Below are 20546 nucleotides of genomic sequence, written 5' to 3' on the forward strand. Positions count from 1 at the left end.
TGCTGATGTTAGTTAGTGTGTGTTCTTCCGGCCTGCGGGCCGGTAGGATTGCTCCTGCCTTTGCAAACGCAGCGCTTATACTTGACCTGTGATCTGATGAATAAATCTACCAGAACGAGAGAAGTAGTTTGGCTGAATTCTTCCAGACGTCCCCATCCAGGCTTCCAATTTTTGAACACGAGCCTCTCTTTTGAAATTACTAACAGGGGGGGACTGAGGACGGGGCCCCCCACACGCAGGTAAGCCTTACTCCCACACCGCGGCCACAGCCACTAATCCCCCCGCTAGATACAGACGAGGAGGGGGGGGGGGGGAGAACTTGGCAGCTTAACGTGCTGTTGTGTCAGCGAGTAGAACATCACATTAATAGCGCGAGTTGTTGGGTCTTCAAGTGTTTGTCAGCGGGAGGACCTCGCTGTTGGAAAAAGTGATTTCAGCCAATCAGACAATAGGATGTAAGACCTCATCCAAAAGAGTCCTTACTAAATCCAAAGTGACTAAACGTCGTGCATTCAATAGTTTTGGAATCCAAGCAGTTGTTTCCCATGAAAGTCTTTGTGGGGAAAAAATAACGATTCTCAATTCTTCTTGGATTATTCTCCTCTGAAATGGAATCCTCTTTGTCCAAACTGAAAGATTCTATTTACTAGGACTTTGTTGAAATCCATCTCGCATTTAGGGCGTTTCATTCCCACGGCGATGCAACTCTGCTGTGGGCTGTCGGCCATTAATTGTGATATACAGTATATTTATATGTTTATATATAGTCTCAACGTAGCCCTGGGTATAAATGCACATTATATTTCTGTTATTAACAACCTTCTGGATTATTTTTTTTTATGTGTTTGAGAGGATGTTTGAGAGGACAGCGCATGTCGGATGCCACACAGCCCTCCAGCCCCCCCGTTTTGTGATCTGCACTATTGGGCTTCAAATCAATTAAATGTTTTCCTCCACTCGCTCAGGCTGTCCTCTTTTTTAGCCGTACGTCCATTTACATCCTCCTGAAAATTGCTCCTGCAACTGAAATCTGTGTGTGAACACACACTTTGCCCAAAAAAATAAAAAAAAGTTTCCTTTTGGGATGACGACCAATAATTAAATGTTCAAGTTGACTGAGACAATATTTGCACATATGGTAGGTTACATTATAGCCCTGATACCGGATGGATTTGTACTGTGTGTGTGTGTTTGTGTATGTGTGTGTTTGTGTGTAGGCGTGTGTGTGCGTAGGCTAGTCTAGCTGAGTCTAGAAGCCCCGAGGTCATTGACCTATTTCTGCCTAAGAGTAGCTGTTTCATCACAAGCAGACACCAGCCACAACACCTGGATGGTGCATACATGTGTGTTTGTGTGTGTGTGTGTGTGTGTCTGTGTGAGAAGAAGCACCCTGTCTCTCTTGGGCATTACTGTACAGCTCTGTTTGGTGCTCGCTGATGGGAATACACACTCACTCCCTCCTCCTGTGTCCCGGCTCCTTCCTCCACTCTCCATCTTTTCATAGAGCAGCAATTTCCCACTACACACACACAGACACACACACACACACACACAGTCCTTTCTCTATCACTCCCAGGTGCACACCCGCTGCGATGTCCAGTGCTGAGTGTTGCTGGATCTGCGTTCGCAGCGAGACGTGCACACGCGTGTACGCTCGCACGCACCCACACACACACACACACACACACACATGCACGCGCACACGTGGGCACACCTACACAGATCCTGTTACACTAGATGTGTTCGCAGCGGGGTGAACCCGGTTCGAACAGCTCGCGAGAAAGTCTAATGATTGATGATAAGACCAGAATATCCGCAGCCGCAGCAGAATCACCCAAACAGGTTACCTGGGGCCTCCAGGCACCGCGCTCCTCCCCATGAAGGAGAGGGCCCCGGGATCGTTAGCGCGCACGCACACACTAATGGGTCCTTCAAACCCGCTACCGACAGACCTGGGCACGGAATGAAAAGCCCCAGAGGCGGCTTGATTGTCATGCACACAGAGCCACACCCCCAACACCACCACCTCTGTACTTTGAGACAACTTTTTTGCTGAACTGCTGAGGAGGCAGAGCAGGTAGGGCAGAGGCCCCCCCCGGTTCGTCCCTCATTCAACGTGTCCCGTGCACCTGGTGCTGGTGGGCGGATGTCACTCACGGGACGCGAGTGTGTTTGTTGTGTTCTGGCGGGGACGGAGGTGTTTCTCCTGCACAAACGGTGCGATTGGAGTCGTTCCCGATGACGTAAGCCGGAGAGCAGAGTTCTCATACACAGCGGTGATGTAATGGACTGTGAAGGTACTAGTCAGGCTCTTTCTTCATGCTCCCTCCTCCTCTCTATCTCCCCCCCTCTCTAACCCTCCCCTTCCTCTGTTCCCATCTCAACATGTTTTCTGTTTTTTTTTCTTGGTCTTGGCAGGCTTCTCCTCCTGCTCCTCTGGGAACACCGAATCGAGACCCAACAGCTCCCTCGCTCGGTCATAAAGGGAAACTGCATCCAGAGGTGGAGCTCCACGCTGTGTCTCCAGCGCTCCATCATCTCCACCCATCTCGTTCCACCAGTTCGGCACGCCCCCCCCCCCCCCCTCCCGCCTCTCTCTCCCTCCTCGTATGTCGTTTGTCGGATACTTTCTAGAGACAAGACGGTTCTTTTGTCACGTAAACTGTCGGAGACGTGAAGCATTTATTAGACTCCAGTTCCCACTAAGGAGTCCCAAACCAGTGCTCCACCTCCTCGTCTCTTCTTTTCTTTTTTTCCTTGCCTTCATCAAAGAAAACCACCAGCCCGGTTGGGCCCGAGAGGGGTGTGTGTGGGGGGGTCCATAGTGAGACAGGCTGACAAAAAAACCCCTCCCAGCTCTCTTCTCGACTTGACCATGAGAGGTGAATGCATTAATAGCAGCAGTGCATGAAGACGGTAGAACTACGATGAAGAAACACAAACACACGCGCGCACGCGCACACTTTGCTGCTCCCCTTCTGGATGACTCAACTATCAGGACCAACGATGTCATCGTCTATTCAAGGAAACTTCAAGAGAGAAGAAAGACAGACAAGCACATCAACGGGGGGGAAAACAAAGCACCCCCCCCCCCACACACACACGCACGCACGCACACACACACAGACACTTTGCAACGCCACAACACACACGTGCGCGTACACAAATAAGAACAGTGCAGTGGGGGCCCACTACATAAATATCAAATTACCAAACACATCAAACGCACAGAGGATGAAATATTGATAACTTTGAGACATTTATGTAATCCACAATGGTGCCTTATATAAGTGTTCCATTTTACAGAGACGTGCAGGGGGGGTATTGTTTCCCTTCTTCTTCTTATTTCTTCTGCTTTTACATCACAGTAAAACAAAGAGAGAGAGAGAGAGAGAGAGAGAGAAGTTCTATGTGTTGCGAGCTGAAGCGGGGAGCGCGTGAGAGAAGTTTGGACAAACGGGTTCCCTCTCCGGCGCGCGCGCGCATCACGCGCGTTCACTCAACCCGCCGAGAGAAAACACGCGCGCGCGAGCTGCCTTGGAACGAGCACGTGACCCGCTTCGGCATCAGTCTCTGCAAACACGTCCTCATCTTGTCACATGCGAGCACCAGCGCTGTTGGATGTGCATTCATGAGGAGGAGGGGGGGGGGGCTTCCGTCAATCGCTCCGCGCGATGGAGGCTGCCCCCCCCCCCCCCCCCCCCCCCCCCCCGAGCATATGGAGCTGACGGGGGAGGTTTCGGGCTTCTGTCTCCGCTGCTCCGCTTTGAGCTGCAGATCACACCGACTTTTGCACAAAAAGGCACAAACAAGCACGGAAATATGGATTCCCTCTAATTAATTGTAAATTGGTATGGCTCGAAAAGAGGATGCTGAGTGGTGTGTGTGCGTGCGCGCGCGCGCGCGTGTGTGTGTAGGGTTTTGCGATTGCATGTGTGAGAAGAAATGATTGCGGGAGAAAACAAGAGGGGGAAGACTGAATAATTCCACGTAACTTTGTTGCCTTATCAACAAGCCACTCTTCGTGGTTTTTCCTTTGAAACTGCTGTTCCCCACTAAGGCCGAATAAATTAGAGCTCTAAATAGGAATAATAATGAGAGCATACATTATTTCTGTTGTTGGCACTGGTTGATGTTGTTGTTGTTTGTGTCGGCAGGAAGCCTCAGATCTCCATATATGCAAAAAAAATAAAAAAGGTAACTTCTCTGCATGTTTTATAAGTTTGCAGGATCGTTTTAATGGTGACCCAAAAAGATGTCCTAGATATTTGGGGAACATCCTTTTGAAAATTTCCTGAAACTACAGACAGAGAGACAGAGGGGAAGAGAGAGAGAGAGAGAGGGAGAGATTAATGAAAAGATGATATGGAATGCAACCGTGTGCTGAAAGATGTTTCATTTAAAAAAGCTCTCTGCTCTAACATTCTTGAACACAGCCCTCTTATGATTACAAAGCCTTTTATTTATTTTCAAGTGTTAAAAGTTGTTTACACATTGAAGATGATGGACACTCCATCATTATCAACTCCCATTTAAAGGTGACAGCCCCACCTGCTGGCCCTCTGGCAATGACAACCACTGGACTCTCTCCTCCTCGGCCTGAGATTGGACAGGCCCTCCCTCTGGGAATCCCCACTGCAGCTTATGAACCCTCGCTCTCCATTTGTTCCTCATTTTTCTCACCCGTCCCTTTCTCTCCCTTTTTTCCGTCTCTTTTTTAGCTTTAGGTCCGGGTCCGGATCCGCGGTCGGCCAGTCAGTGGCCTCGGGCTCTATAACACCCCCCAGCTTCTGGAGCCACAAACGCATATGCACGCAAAAAGAGAGCTGTGCACACAGAACCTCGCTGACGTTCTCATCTGGAGCATGTTGTTGTGCTCAGCTGTTTCAACCCGCCTCGCTTCTCTGCTCTTCTCAAAGCATGACGTGACCCGTCTGCCTGGCCCTCACCTAGAGGTCAATGCTGAGACCGCATTTTAGAACTTCACATGTCTATCCCTCATGCATCATAGTGGTTAGATTTGATTTGGGTCCTAGTGGTGCATTTAATCGGGGAATAATTAAGTTAGCTGCCTCTATTTTTTGTGCTTTTATTTGTCTTTATTCAGAGGCACGATAATTGGAACCATTGCCCACCATGGTGCAATCCTCAATACTATGTCTTTTTCATGCATTTTTGCACCGTTCACCAACTGCTCGCTGACACTCAGGATGTGAGTTTGAACACCAAGCTTAACGCACCAGCAGCTTGTTCCTACTTTGTAACGCGTGTAACTTAGATTTCTTTCATCTTACATCACAGATTTATTTAAAAAAGCAAATCCAAAGCCAACTTTGCAGTTGGCCGGGGTCCTGCCCTGCAGAGGTGATAGCTTTCCTGGACTGTAGATGGCGTACATTGGCATCTGCAGCGGCACCTCATTGCCGCTGATGTTAAGATGCTCGGTGCTAAAAATGTTGATAACGTGGATAAAATGACATTTGAACTGCGCCAAAATGCAGTATGACAACTTGGGAAATAATGTATATATTTATTTGGAGGACAAGAATGTTCAACACATCACATCAAGTCTTGTTTGTCCACTCCGCTCCGAGACAAAAGCACCTTTTCTTGTCCAAATCCCCAAAGGAGCGTCCATTAAAGACATAATGGATCTAAATACAGGTAATAGAAAGTGTCTGGATGTGCAATATTCTCTAGTCGTTGGTGTCGGTGAGTTTGGACCGTGCACCACGCTCCCTCCCCCCCACCGCCCTCTCCTCATGGAGAGCACATCTGAAATACCAACGGTGACATGTGAAATACAGACAGCATGTCCTATGGCCTCACAGCACAGGGTGGTACCCCCCACCCCCCCCAAACATAGACCTGCATCAGAAGCCACGAAAATCCTACATCAGGAAAGCCATAACTTAGAGTGAGAGAGAGGGGTTTCTACAGGAAATATGCAAATAACTTTTAAGTAATAATAGAGAAATCTCTTTTTTTTGCCCCATTTGCTGTTTGGATCCAAAAAGGTTTTTGTGTAAAAATCCAATTTTTTAATTACTCTACAGCATTAACGCTAGTGTTCTGCATGTACTGTGTATGTAGACAATAGAATCGGTAATCAGTTTATTGCCAAGAACGTTACGGAAAGGAATTTGCCTTTGTGATTGGTGCATCCCAATAAACACAGTGCAGTGATATAAGACTAAATTATTATATAAGTCTTATATATTATATAAGACTAAAAAATTTAATGCATGAAATGTAAAATAAAATCGTTTAAACAAACCAACACATGACAGTATGTTAAAACATGCATGTAATTAAGTGCCAAGTGTATATGAGAAATGTAAAAGGTGCAGAATTGTAAAAGATTGTTGGTATATGTACACTTAGCATCATGGTAATAATCCCTCCCTCCAGCCCAGTCACAAGCCAAGTATGGAGTGCTACTGCCTGGTAGCACAAAGCACACCGTGAAGCTCATGTGACCGTATTAACCTTTCAGACCTAATCCTGCAGTCATGAGAGAGAGAGAGAGATCAGAAAAATACAAGTTAGAGAGATTTCCAAAGAACTCAACAAAGAAAGCGGAAAAGAAAACAACTATCAAATGTTTTGTTGCTCCTCTGAAGCCCTCAAGACTCCGTTTCTATCTATGGTTTGTTTTGACACGCAGACACTTGATATACAGAAGCGCAGATTTGCCACTGCATTGTCAAATGAATCGAATTGAACCCGATATCAGCGTGCAACACCCCCCGTGGCTTCATAAGCAACAAAGGGACCACAGAGAATAAAACTGACATGTTCTCATAGCATCAGTGACAGCAAGAAATGTCTCCATTATTGCCATAGTTAGTTCTATAGCTCGGAGCCAACTCCCAGTGTTCTTGCCGAGGGGCCGGCGAGATAATGCGGCTTCTGGGTCTGGCAATGTCATTGGCTGCGTGACACGGGTTTTATGGCTTTGTCGTGCCGGTCTTTTGGCACGAGAGCCAATGGAGCCTTAGGTCAAGATCAGCCGATTCCATTGAAAGTTACATCACCCCGAAGCGGTTCCTAATATTAGGCATTAATAAGCCTTAAACATTGCTTCCCACTGATGCTAGAAGCTCTGTGAGGCACAGTAACGTCTAAGCTTAATACACAGTGATGTCTGAGCTTAATGTCCGCATGATAACTTCCTGACATTTGGCAGTTACCATCTTCAACATCTCAGTCAAGCATGTTTGCCTTCCAACATTTACTGAATTATCGCTGACCACAAAAAGCAGTTGAGGCTGATGGAAATGCCAGTTTGTCCCGGAATGTGGTCGTTGACAAATTAAATTAAGTTTTGAGCTGATGATAAAAAGTTACTTTAAAGTGGTAACAATTCATCCCGAGGGCGGCATTAACTGGGGAACAAGAGTCCATCTTTAGATGTTAATAACGGACCAACATCTCCAATGATGTCATACTATTTAGTCTTGAAATCCTTTATTTATATAGATTTTCATGGCAACCCTCTCAATTGCCATTGAGATGGATGAGTTGGTGGAATTAGTAAAAGCTTGTGTGGTGTATAACCAGGCCTCTACCTGCACTGTATTTAGCTCCACTTCATGCCTTCATTGATGGAAGCTTAAAGCATAAATCTTTCTAAGCAAACATAAATGTCATGATTTCAAATCTGGGATGGCCAATTCAGAATCCCTCAATTTTATACACGCCTGCGTCCACAGAGGCAATTTAAACAATTCAGTCCAAGTGCTTTTTTTGTATGCTTGAGATGTTTGCATGACCACAACCTGGATGTGAGTACAAACAAACGGCCTGCACATAAACTCAGCTGCGGATTTCTCATTGCCTCTGGCAATACCCTGCGTCTGCCACTGTTCATTTACATATCGATCCCAATTCATTTAACACCACACTACTTCCAATTTAGATTCGTACAGTAACCATGCCATCGCGAGACTGAACAGGCCCATGCTAGACATCCATATCAAATTAAACTTCTTTACATTACATAACAAGATAGACATGGATGACTTTGTTAGACAACCGGGCATTTGGAAACCATGTCATTCGAACCCTTACTATGCTCTGGTGAAACAGGCCATATGAAGCAATTCATGAAAAACGCTTGTTAAACAGACACACAACCGTAATCAGACAATTCTACTTTATTTTATTTTGATATTGCACACTTGCTATTGCTCCAGTTTCTATGACTCTATGTCAAGTTCTTACGGTAGCATCAGTCACGCCCCAAACTCGCAGCCTATCTATAATTGCTCTTCCAGAGTTCACCTCGTGTGTGACATGCCGCCCAAGCATCACCACAGCTCTTGTAAGGGACTCGGTAGCATTTAGCACTGAAGTGCTACCTTACCCCCTCCTCCTCCCTACTCCCTTGGAGACACCTGTTGGCACGGAGACACCGCGGGGTGGCAACGTTTAACATGGCGATGTTCGTTTTTTCACCCTCCCTTCTTTCAGCGTCACCCATTACCATTGCCCTCCCTGCTCCAGGCCCAATTGACTCTACACTCGTAGTACGACCCTGTGGACGGTATACACGCTCACACTTGAAGTTTGAGCAAAACTAAAGGAAGTAAAGCGGGTTCTCCTGGGAGATACTGTGGATTGTTTCTGGAGTATCATTTCTTTTATGTTTTCTCTGACAACATGGAGTACTGCTTTTTGACTGGATTCCTAGTGGTTTTGTTGATACAACGTTGCAAGTCTGAAGGTAGGGTGGCATTTGACAAATACTCTTTATTCTCAATGTGGTGATATCTTTGTGTTTTGATCAAAGCTTAATAGCTGTGGACCGAATTACTTAACTGATACATCAAAGTAAATAAAGTAATGACAATCATATATTCAGAACCATTATCTGTGGACTGGTTGTTTGAGTGGTCAACATTACCTCCTCATTGGTATCGATGATCACATTTTCCAGGTTTGTTTCACAGCTGCTCGAAAACCACAAATGTTCTACGCCATCTCCTCAGGTCACTCTACCTCCATCCAGTCCTCCACAGCGGTCCCCTTGCAAGATGGGCCAGCCACACCCCAAGAACCAGAGCCCGCTGCAGAGGTGGTATCTGCGGTGGCCCCCCCCAGCCTGAAGGAAGTTCAGCAGGCCGTGCAGGAGGCCTCAGAGCAGGTGGAGACCCGTGGGGCGGAGGAAGTGCTGAAGGTGCTGCTGGAGAGGGTGGTGGAGGCAGCTTGGGGGCAGGTGGAAGCAACAGGAGAAGTGAAAGTAGATGAGCAGGCAGTACGGGAGGAGGAGGCTCTTGAGCCAGAAAAAGAAGAGGTGGAAACAAATGCAGAGGTGTTGGAGAAGGTGGTGGAGGGAGAAGATGTGGCCGCCGAGGGCGAATATAACAATGCTGGAGAAGAGCAGGAGGTAGCAGTGGTGGATGCACTGGAATATGTTTCTGAGGAGGGCGAAGGAGTTGAGGAAAGGGAAGGGGAGACCGCGGCGGGATCTGTTGTGGAGACCGGAGTGGGGGTAGAAGCAGAGGGAGTGGAGGTTATCAACAAGTCTCTTGGCATCAACTCCCCTCACAGGACTGCAGAAGACACAGTGGCTGCGTTAGAAGAGACGGGAGGGCACACATTGGCGGAGGCAGGGGCGCGGGTCGGCTACGAGGAAGAAAAAGGTGCGGCTGAAACAGAAAGGCGGGAGGTAGAGGAAACCCCAGCTGTTGTGGAGGTGGCAGAAGGTGGAGAGGCGGAGGGCAGGCCAGGGTCCAACACCAGCCTGGCGTCAGCTGACGTGCAGCAGATAGGGGACGTACGGGGAAATGAAGACAATCGGGTCGATGAAATGGCCGTGGTCCCTCATTCTGATGATTTAGAGATAGAGTCCACACAAACAGTAGTAGGGGAGCACGTGGAGGAGATAAACATAGTGGAGGAAGCCAAAGAGCCAGAGGTGGAGGACCAACAAGGCCATTTGGTGGTGGGGGGTGTAGCTGCACAAGATGAAGGGGCAGAAGCGGGGGAAGAGAGTCCAATCAAGGGAGAATCGGTGGAGCTGGCGAATGAGGGGGGTGACCTACAAGCGGGGGAGGAGGAGCAGAGGGCTCTGGAGACCTCGCATGGCGGTGACAAAGAGGATCAAGGTGAGATGTGTGTTGTGGCATCAAAATAAACACTATCCAAAACCTCTAAACACCCATCTTTTATCTCATTTGAGTTTCATCACATCCCGATCTAATGATAATATAACATCTAAAATGTTGAATATGTAAAAACTCATCTTTTATTTGGGTCACAAAAACCTAAAACTGCAAAGGTATTTGTCTTTAAGCATTCCGTTGCATTAGAATCAGCAGCTTTGGTTGAGCATGCATTGTTTGCATATTAACCTAGATTAAAAGCCCCTTTCATGCACTTTACGATAATATTGGTTACCAGCCTGTGTCCTGAGAAACCAAGGCTAAAGTTCAACATTAGCTGCTTTGGGTGGATTGGGAAACATTTTTTCAATAAGCTTTTGGTACAAAGCGCCTGAAAAAAAAATGTTTACTCAGAATATCCTGACACAAACATTAATCATTCATCAGTGGAAACATCCCAAAAAAAGTAGCGCAAAGCCCAATGGTTTCTGTGAGGCAAAAAGACCGCTATTCTAACTACCCATTGTGCACTGTGAAAAGCTAGCGATACTAAGCATGTAGTCACGGAGCACCTTCCCTTCTCAGTTATTCTACATTCCGTAGGTCCACTCGACAAACCCTAAAACCTGCCGTCTTCCATTTCCATGTGTGTGTCACATACCAAACCCTTCCTCTAGAAGTGCTGCTGATCTCCGCCCCAGAGGCGCAGGACGGTGGGGGGGCCTCCGTGGAGCCGAGCCCCGAGAACCAGGCTTTCACCCGTGGAACATTCCTGGGTGAGGGGCAGCCTGAAGAAAATGCCCTTGGTGAGGAGGCATATAACAACGGCAATGAAATCATCAACCCAACGGATGACCTTTTGCCACATGGCGCTGTTGAGGCCCAACCTGCACCGGGCCATTCTGTGAAGGTAGTTCTGGCTGAACCCCCTCAGGCGGAAGGCGAGGAACCAGGCGAGGCCAATGAGCTGGTGGAAGAAGCAGCTGCAAACAAAGGTGAAGTAGAAAAAAAACAATAAATATACCAGTTGACTGCCATATTTACTCTTCTGATATATCAATATTAATTAAGGGAAGACTGGTTTCTAATGGGGTGAACATTTTAACTACCTACTTCCATTTGTTTTGTGTCACTGGTTTCCTGAAATGTTATGTGTGAATATGCAAATCTGGCATCATCTTTGGGTAACTTTTGTTTTAATTCAAGAGAAATCCACCTTCGCAAATAAACAAAGCACTGAAATGAACAGGCAGTTTTGGATATACTACATTACAGCAGATTTTCTGCAGCTTAAAACTTGGGTAGAGCGGAGAAGATGAAAACAGCTCATCATTGATTTTGCCAAAAAAATATGCAGATGGCCAAGTTGTTTTTTTTCTTCCATTTGAATAAACACTGGAGCAGGCTGACTGCACACTGACTGACACAGGACCAGAAACATGTTCCACTCCTGTCTCACTGAAATGCACAATAAGTATTTACTACCTATTTACCCCCTATGTCTTTAACAAATGCCCCTTTGAGCTGATCATTCAAACAAGCTTGTAAAATGACAAAAGATAGCAGGTATTTTCTTTCTACTTCTTCTTTTTCTTCTTCTTCTTCTTCTTTGTCCCTGACAACTTAAATGTGATAGCGTAAAACAAATGGAGCACAGCCTCTACTATGTGCAGGTGAGGGACAGTTGATCCGGTAGTTGCAAAGCGTCCTGTACTTCATCACCATCTCTCTCCCTGTTTAGAGACAGGAGAGCAGGGCCTGGAGCCATGGAAGATTGGGGCTATTTCTGCTGCAGCCTTCCTAGTTTTGGAGACCATTATCATCGTTGTCTATGTCCTCAAATGTCGTGACAAAAACAGGTAGGCAGCCCTGGTTTCGGGGCCACTCATTTCAAGGAACACAGACTCGATGAAATCATTATTTCCTCATTTTGCAGCTATACTTCCAGACGGTATTATTCCCTGCAGCTTGCCATTAGCTGCTTTATACATCCAAGAGCCTCGTACCAAAAGAGATTTTCATTCAAAACCTAATCTCACCTCACTCCATAAATATTCTTTAGTACCACTTAGTCTTTGTAAAACAGACTCTTTTATTCTCTCTTTACTTTCTTATGAATGGTTATCAAAATCATACTTCTGCAGTCTGCATTCGCACAAGTACCAACTCCATCCCAGAGCTTCTTCTCTAATGGCTGACAATAAGCCATCTGATTGCTAGCTGTAGCACCAGCAGCGCTACAATCACAGATGGGACTTACAGCAGCGCTGGTGCGTGATTGCTTCAGATGTTGCACAAGCTGCAGCTAACACGCTGATAGATGGGGACGTGGGCAGGCTGTGCCCAGTGCTGGTTCAGTATTTCTCTTGTAAAAAATAAAATGAGAAAGGCCTTCCAATAATATGCTGTACCGTTTTTTTTTCATTATTTTTCACACAACAGGCAGTTATTGTGTAGAGGGGCAACAGTCAGCGGCAGCAGTAATAACTGAGACTTTCTTTTACATGTGTGTGTCCGTGTGCAGCACCGCGGGCATTCAGCGTGCTTGCGAGGAAGGTTGTGTGGAACCGGAGGACGCTACGGGAGGGGACTGCAGTGACGACACGCTTCCTGCAAGCAATGGGGACGCTCAACAGTAGGTGCACAGGCCACTGAGACACCCCTACTTTCGGGCCCCCCCCCCCCAAATTCAACGCAGAAATAAATAAATGAAATTTCTCGCAGCAGCTTTATTAAAGAAAAGAAAGGACTCATTGTTGTCCTCCACAAGTCTTGCTCTAATAATCTCCCAACAAAAACGCTAGATTTATTGGAAGCTGTAAGTACGCCAAGTAGGCCTTTTTTCTTATTTAAGCTATTTCAAGGCTTCATTTCAAGGACTACGTGGTTTACATTTCACTGAGCTCAGACAATAGGCCCATATATTTGCCAGCTCCCCCCCCCCCCCCCCGGGTCTGATTTTCCGCGACTACCAATCTGACTCTGTACACTATCAGTTTGTCACCAACACCAGCCGGTTGTCAGGCTCGTTTGCAATCCTGACGGGATGCTGCGCACTGACCGGCAATCTTGTGGTTCAGAGGAACCAGCAGCTGTGTGCTTCTCAGCTGATTCCCTCCTGGCTAAGATATGCGCACAAGACGCTGCTAGCTGGGTCACATGAGTGCGAGGCCTGTGAACTGCGTAATTCCGCTGTTATTTTTAATCGGACCTGCAAGGCTCGGATCAATAATAAGCCAAAGGTGTTTATGCGCGAGGAGGGACCATGGGAAAGTTAGGGGGACGAGGAGGAAATCTGAAGAGGAAATATCAAGTGTGCATAGCACAGAAACACTGAATTATTAATCACACTCATCCTGAAATGTGTCCTTGTTAAGAGAGAGCTTGTGTGTGTCACAATCCAGTTGCCATTGAATCAGAGAATCACTAAAAAACGCTGCCAACCAACCACAGGTGTTGCTCTGAGAAAAATAAGAGTCACATGTTTCGGAATGTCTCAATAATTATGATTTGTTTATTAGATTTTAGATCATTCCTGCAGCACTCTGTTGTGCAAAATGTCAGACCCCAAGGCATTCTGGGTAAGATGCAGCCCTTCAGCATCCATGCTCTGTACAAAAAGAAGAAACCCGGCAGTATTGATCGCCCTCGGGGAAAATCTACTGGGGGCATTTTTAAAACACATTCAGGACGCTTGTCACCTGCAATTAGCCGATGGTGTCAGCTGATCCATTTATATCCGGGTGTGTGTCGTCATCACCTCCCAGCGTAGCTCCTTCCAACGCAGTTTGCAAGCTTCCCCATCTGGTGAGTCATTAAATTAACACACCCCGGGGTTGCATTTGCTCGCAGCAGTACGACAGCCATTATGAAAACACAAAGTGAAGTTGTGTTTGTATTTCACTGGTGGACTAAATGCACCATCACAATGAGCCCGTCTTTGTTCTTGTGTGCGGTGAAACAGATGTTGTCCTCGTTTGCATAAAGCAGCTTGATTGCTCACTGTCTGTCCCCTCCGTCCCCTCTCCCAGGATAGCAGCACTCGACGCGTTCGAGGCCGCTTCCACTCCGGCCCGAAACAAAGAGCAGAAGGGAGAGGGGCGCGGCGTGGCCATGGCCGACCTCCCGCCCAGCTCAGCAGAGGAGTCGGCCTTCTCTGGACCTGGGCCGGACCCCTCGCAGGACCTCAGGACTTCCATCCTCTGAGGGGTCCAATCCAACCGTTCCGTCTGTTCCCACTTAGCGAAAACAAAAACAAAGCAAAACCAAAACGCCACTCTGACAGCCCCGTGCCCAACCCGGCCAATCAATCAGCCCGATTTGTCAAAGCCCAGCCAACCCAATCTACAGTATACGCAACACATTTGCATTCGGTGTGTGTCGGCCCGTACGAGTGTGAAGCGAAAAACAGACTGTCCTGTCACACACTCGGCTCGGGTGAACGCGTGGTAGGAGGCGTGTGCATTAAGTAGGTGGGAATGAGTGAAAGAGAAGAGCATGTTTTAAAACACTCTGTGTGCACGTATGTGTGTGTGTGTGTGTGTGTGTATGTAAGTGGAATCAACCGTATTATGATTCCAGTTCGATTTGAATATAACTGTTGAAATGTTTTTCATACTGAACACATACTAAGTGCTTTGACGGCAGCCTACAGTGGGATGTCTGCACGGTCTCATTAGAATACACAACACCAGCCAACAAGAACAAAAAGATGTTTATTCTTCACAACTCTCAAACTTTGTATCATCGTTCATTTGAAAAGTACCAAATAAAAAAAAAAATAAGAAAGTTAGACGTGTGTGGACTTGGCTCATCTATTGTGTTGTCAGTGGGGACAAGTGACTGATTTGTATGCGCAAATGAACATTTGCCCCCCCCCTGTTATTGAACAGGACAACATTCACTACGACTGCTATCTCACAGTCGGTTCTTTGATTAGTGACCACACACTGGCATCATTCGGGCTGTGATCATAAGGCCCATGAAAGAATGCATGCGTGTGCACTATGTGTTTCAATTTGTGTGTGTGTGTGTCTATTGGAGCTCTTACACAAGCTCCCGAGAGGTCTGGTCATGCGCTTATCAGCTATTTAAGCCAAGAGGGAGAAACGGGCCGGCTCTTGGGGGGGCTACAGTTCTGCAGAAGGAGAGGAGCAGCATGCAGAGTCAGAGGTAGGGGTCGCACACATCGCCACCAATGCTTTAGTTTCTCCGCATAATGAACTGTGGAATGAAACGAGCGTTCAAATTGCTTCTGTAACAGTTACAGACTGAAAGTCAATTTGAGGCTAATTTACAATAAAACTGTTGGCAAACATTTTTAAGGATTTAATTTAATTGGTAACTTCAGTAATTGTTATCACTGTTTTGTGAGGGAGGGGATAATTGCAGCCACCAGAAGTAATTCTCACCCCCATCCTTCATTTATGCATTCCTCACCAAAACGCTGCTCAGGAGAAAAAAAAAGGTTGAAACCAGTTGTCGCTTGCCGTGTGTTGTTGAAAGCATTTCTGAACTTGTAAGAGTTGAAAGCTAATGGCTTTGTGAATTATGAATAATGACTCGCACTGCCTGCAGGGCCGTGTAAGAAGTGCAGTTTTGGAATAATTTTAAGACAATTGACTTTAACAAGAGAACACAGAGTGGGTGCATTGTTCTGGAGCTTGATTAAAGTGCAGGTCTGCAGTGGATTGACTTGATGGGAGATGAGGATAGGACATCTTAAAACCATAAATTAGTGTTTCTGAAATCCCTAACCTCCTTAACCTCGACCTCTCCTCCTCTGGTCTCTGGGGGGGGGGTCAGCATGTGGAGAGCGGTTCTCCTGCTGGCGACCATGAGCGTCACCCTAACCACGGCCCAGTTCCCCCGGGAGTGCGTCACCCCGGCCGGGCTGCAGAGCGGCCAGTGCTGCCCGTCCCCCGTGGGGGCGCTGGGGGACGAGTGCGGCTCCAGCACGGGGAGAGGCCAGTGTGTGGCCATCGCGGCGGACAGCCGGCGCCACGGGCCCCAGTACCCGTACGCCGGGCGCGACGACCGGGAGAGGTGGCCGCTCAGGTTCTTCAACCGCACCTGCCGGTGCAACGGCAATTTCAGCGGCTCCGACTGCGGGAGGTGCCGCCACGGGCTGAGCGGACCCAACTGTGACCAGAGGATCTCTGTGGGTAAGGGGACGCACGCCTGGGCCTCCAGAGACCTGCAGAGGAGCCCTCTCTCCTGCCCCCCACACCTCCACAACTCCTTACTCTCTCTCTCTCTTCTCCTCCTCCCTCCTCCCCCCCCCCCCCCAGTCAGGAGGAACATCATGCAGATGAGCGCGGCCGAGAAGGTGGCTTTTGTGAACGCTTTGGACCGAGCCAAGAGGACGGTCCATCCTGACCTGGTCATCTGCACGCGGCGGTACAACGCAGAAGCATTTATTCCCATCACAATCCTTTTTCAAAATCGCTTTCGTGGCTTCTGAAGAGGGAGATCCGTTGCTATCCAGCCAGTCTTTGCATCACCAGAAAAGCCGAGCTTCGCCCCAAAGACCCGCACGCTCTGTGTAGCTGAGTTTGGCAGTTGAAAGCCCCAGTAAAACAGCTACGCGTTACCCCATGCTGGGTTTTCAGAGGGAACAGTGAAATCAGGAAACTTCTCGCGGCGGGTTTTCGGCCCCCGAGCAGCAGGAGGAGAGAGCAAGTGATCACTTTAGGCTGGAGCAAAGGGCTTCATGATCTAGCACTGCGTAACATCTTTGAATGACCTCCTGATAATTACCACTATTTGCATTTTTTAAAGTTAAACAGCTTAACAATGATCAGTGGGGAGTTTCTGCTTTAAAAATCCAGCTGACATTCATTCTGCTGCTCCTCCTCTCGTCTGCAGGTACCAGGAGGTGTTTGGACCCGACGGCAACACACCACAGTTTGAGAACATCACTATTTACAACTACTTTGTTTGGAGTCACTACTACTCTGTGAGTAAAACCTTCCTCGGGCCGGGCCAGAGCAGCTTCGGAGGCGTAGACTTCTCCCACGAGGGCCCGGGTTTTGTCACCTGGCACCGATTCCATCTGCTGCAGCTGGAGAGGGACATGCAGGTGAGAAGAGGGAATGGGGAGGATGATAAGGGCAGGGAGGGAAGACTTTGGGGATTTGAAGAGCTGGGGATGGAGCGCTAAGCTGTCCTGGAGGATAGAAGGGTGTGGCAGATAGAGGTAGAATTAGGTATGGTGGAAAAAATACAAAGAATGGAGTACAAAAAAAGAAGGAGGATATAAATTAGGATAGCTTAAATGAACAAAACAAAAGGCTTTTTCATCCACATGTATCTCTTGATCACTCCTTCCATGCAGGACATGCTGGGCGACCCAACCTTTGCACTACCCTACTGGAACTTTGCCATCGGGGGCAGCGAGTGCGACATCTGCACGGACGAGCTGCTCGGGGCCAGGAGCTCCTTCGACATGAGCTCCATCAGCTCCAACTCCGTCTTCTCCCAGTGGAGGGTCATCTGTGAAAGCGTGGAGGACTACGACTCCATGGGCACCGTCTGCAACAGTAAGGACAGCTGCGGTATCACCCACACACACACACACACACACACACACCCTCTCACCCCGGAACTTGTCACATGCTGACGCGTTGTCAGACGTCAGCGATAGTGATGTCACTTATGGATTTACACGGAATCTACATGAGATGCTGTCCATGCTGCGTCCTGTGCAGGTGCTTAGGGGGGGGGGGGGGGGGGCTTAGTGTGTCGGTAACAGACAGCCAGGGGCTGGACTGCTGTAGAACACAGTGCAGGAGTCAGAGCGGTGTCGGTCCGCCGCATAGTCACAGCTGCATCAGAAAAGAGGGCAAAGAGCTCATAAAGAGAGCATGTAGAACACAAGCTGCTATAAATAAAACCTGGCTGCTGTTGTGCCACATTCTGCATCGCGCTCTACTACGGCCGCGTCTGAAACAGCTCCATTTGTCTGATAACTTCTTTTAAAGTTGCTTTTTGCATCCATGCCGCTGCATCTTAAAAACACTTGGACTTTAAAAAAAAATCTTTCACAGGACCTAATTTCTCTTTTACAGACATCAGAGCTTGCGGTTTCTCCAAGTGTTAATTCCCAATGGGTCGAGCGGTTTAGACTAGAATAAGGCAACTGTGTAACACCGTAAGCCAGACTTTACGTGATCAGATTTGAGGGGATTGGATCTCACTCCACACTGGCACAGGATTAGAACCCTAAATCGGTACTTTTGGCACACCTAATCCACGCAATATTTATTTTTTGTTGGCATTTGGAGATAGCTTTACCCCAAGCACATCAAGGGTGGGCGGGGTCCTTTTGAACAAAAGCATTTGTATCAAATGGGACTTCGGTAACAGTCGGAACCTGCGAGTGGCCAACGTGTGAGCAATCTGTCTCATTAATCCCCTTAGAGAGTCATGACAGGCCCGGTATTTCCTGCGTCAACAAGCAACATCTCCCTAAATGGGTTAAGGAGGGTGGGGGGTGGGGGGGGGGCTCATTTGTGCATGTTGAAGACAGGAATCTCGAAGTGTGCTGGTTCCTTTGATCTGAGGGAATAATCTTCAAACAGACAGACAGCTTCAGTTATGTAGCCTTCTGTTTCTGTGCTTGCGTGTGTGTGTGTTTGAGTACGTGTGGGTGAGAAGGTACAAAAAAAAAAAAGAAAGAAGGGAAGACAGAGATTGTGCATGCGAGAAGGAAGAAAAAAAAATAGTTCTGTTCAGTCACGGGGCTCCCACTCACTACTGCCGTCCTGTCATGTTTAAGGCTGATCAAACTAGTCCCGTCTAGAATTAGAAAGTAGTTCAAGAATTACAACGTTTCTCGACGTCTTCGGGTTCCATTTCTGTTGGGACCAAATCGTGACTACGATGCCACACAAAACCCACTGCAGCTTTTGCCCCACGCTCCACATCCGCCTCGTTCTCACTGACTCTTGTACACAGTTTGAAGAGATCCCCCCCCCCCCCCCCCCTCCCTGAATGGCGTTTTAAGTTTGTCTGTGTATAGAGGTCATTGAGCATCACCCCTCACCTCAGGTTCCGTCTTGGTTCCCCAGACACAGAGACCAGCCCCATCAGGAGGAACCCCGCGGGCAACGTGGCCCGCCCCATGGTGCAGAGGCTGCCGGAGCCCCAGGACGTGTTGGACTGTCTGGAGCTCAACGCCTTCGACACGCCGCCGTACTACTCCACCTCCTCCGAGAGCTTCAGGAACACCATCGAAGGTTCTAAGACGCTCCCATTAACCTGTGGAGCACAATCAATCTTCCAATCAGATCCACACACCGCTCGCTTCAACGTAACAAAATGCAAGCTCCGATTCACAAAAACTGGAAAAAACGTTGAATCTTTTGTGTTTCTCCAGGCTACAGCGCCCCCCAGGGGATGTACGACCCGGTGGTCCGCAGCCTCCACAACCTGGCCCACCTCTTCCTCAACGGGACGGGGGGACAGACTCACCTCTCGCCCAACGATCCCATCTTCGTGCTGCTGCACACGTTCACCGATGCGATCTTCGACGAGTGGCTCGGCAGGCACCAACCAGGTCCGTTCCGGGTGGGCAAGGGGGTGCCGCTCCGAACTCAGCAGAGTATATAGACGAGCCCATTTGTTCCTCTTGCTGCAGGCGAAGTGGTGTACCCCGAGGAGAACGCCCCCATCGGACACAACCGCAGATTCAACATGGTGCCGTTTTGGCCTCCCATCACCAACGCCGAGATGTTCGTCTCCGCCCCGGCAAACCTGGGGTACTCCTACGAGGTCCAGTGGCCAAGTGAGTAGCCGCACATTTATGCAAGGACCCGCCTCTCCTGACCCCCCCACCCCCTCCCCTCTCATGACCCCTTTACTCTCCTCGCCCCCGCAGCCCGGGCCTACACCCTTTCTGAGATCATCACCATAGCCGTCGTCGCGGCCGTGCTGGTGGTGGCGGTAATGGGCGGCGTCATCGCGTGCGCCGCGCGTGCACGCTCGTACCGCTCGGCCGAGGCCCTGGAGCCGCTGCTGGGGGACACGTTCCGGAGCTACTCGGAGGACGACCGGAGGCTGGACAAATCGCAGTCCGTCGTCTGAATCCGCGCCTCTTCCTGAGAGGCCTTAACGTGTTCGCGCTTTCGTTTTTTTTTTTTTTTTATTCCCTAACGTCTTCTAATAAAGTCGAGCTGGTTGGCTGCTGTTAAAAAGACCCCATTGTGTCCTTTTATTGGCTCCCAGTTGCGTGCGTTCATGCAGACAAAGTTCATCTCCGTGAAATGAATGGCGACGGTCCTGTTGGGGTTTGACGTCAGCGCTCCACTCACTGTGCATTTAATGTGGGCCCATGGGCGTGTGAGTAATGTGCCCTGGTGTCCGGTCTGAGCAGACCACGGACGGGTCCTAATATAGAGCTTCTCCCTGAAGGCACTGCTTTGCTGGTCTGACGCC

General features: G+C 48.5%; 2 protein-coding genes and 1 non-coding gene across 3 annotated transcripts; all 3 read left to right on the top strand.

Moving 5' to 3' along the window:
• Positions 1 to 8592: 8592 nt before the first annotated feature.
• Positions 8593 to 10732, top strand: LOC134102921 (sodium/potassium/calcium exchanger 1-like). The gene is made up of 3 exons (XM_062564333.1): positions 8593 to 8728; positions 8994 to 10112; positions 10713 to 10732. Exons 1-3 carry the CDS (start codon positions 8665 to 8667, stop codon positions 10730 to 10732), a joined length of 1203 nt encoding a protein of 400 aa, XP_062420317.1. The 5' UTR covers positions 8593 to 8664.
• Positions 10733 to 10787: 55 nt separating this feature from the next.
• On the top strand, positions 10788 to 12726 carry LOC119217570 (uncharacterized). The gene is made up of 3 exons (XR_009956869.1): positions 10788 to 11104; positions 11851 to 11968; positions 12634 to 12726. It is a non-coding gene; the product is annotated as an uncharacterized LOC119217570 (transcript).
• A 2471-nt stretch (positions 12727 to 15197) lies between these two features.
• tyrp1b (tyrosinase-related protein 1b) lies at positions 15198 to 20301 on the top strand. The gene is made up of 9 exons (XM_037472914.2): positions 15198 to 15281; positions 15915 to 16273; positions 16400 to 16508; positions 16977 to 17190; positions 17446 to 17650; positions 19181 to 19348; positions 19489 to 19668; positions 19750 to 19896; positions 19990 to 20301. The coding sequence occupies exons 1-9, from the start codon at positions 15268 to 15270 to the stop codon at positions 20193 to 20195; spliced, it is 1602 nt and encodes a 533-aa protein (XP_037328811.2). The 5' UTR covers positions 15198 to 15267; the 3' UTR covers positions 20196 to 20301.
• The last annotated feature ends 245 nt before the right edge of the window (positions 20302 to 20546 follow it).

The sequence above is a fragment of the Pungitius pungitius genome, chromosome 9, assembly GCF_949316345.1.
Source record: "Pungitius pungitius chromosome 9, fPunPun2.1, whole genome shotgun sequence".
Classification (NCBI taxonomy): Eukaryota; Metazoa; Chordata; class Actinopteri; order Perciformes; family Gasterosteidae; genus Pungitius; species Pungitius pungitius.

Coding starts and splice junctions, on each gene's coding strand:
- LOC134102921 (XM_062564333.1), top strand. CDS start 8,665: ATGGAGTACTGCTTTTTGACTGGATTCCTAGTGGTTTTGTTGATACAA. Junction 8,729..8,993: donor ACAACGTTGCAAGTCTGAAG/GTAGGGTGGCAT, acceptor CCATCTCCTCAG/GTCACTCTACCTCCATCCAG. Junction 10,113..10,712: donor CGGTGACAAAGAGGATCAAG/GTGAGATGTGTG, acceptor TACATTCCGTAG/GTCCACTCGACAAACCCTAA.
- tyrp1b (XM_037472914.2), top strand. Junction 16,274..16,399: donor TGACCAGAGGATCTCTGTGG/GTAAGGGGACGC, acceptor CCCCCCCCCCAG/TCAGGAGGAACATCATGCAG. Junction 19,897..19,989: donor CTACGAGGTCCAGTGGCCAA/GTGAGTAGCCGC, acceptor TCGCCCCCGCAG/CCCGGGCCTACACCCTTTCT.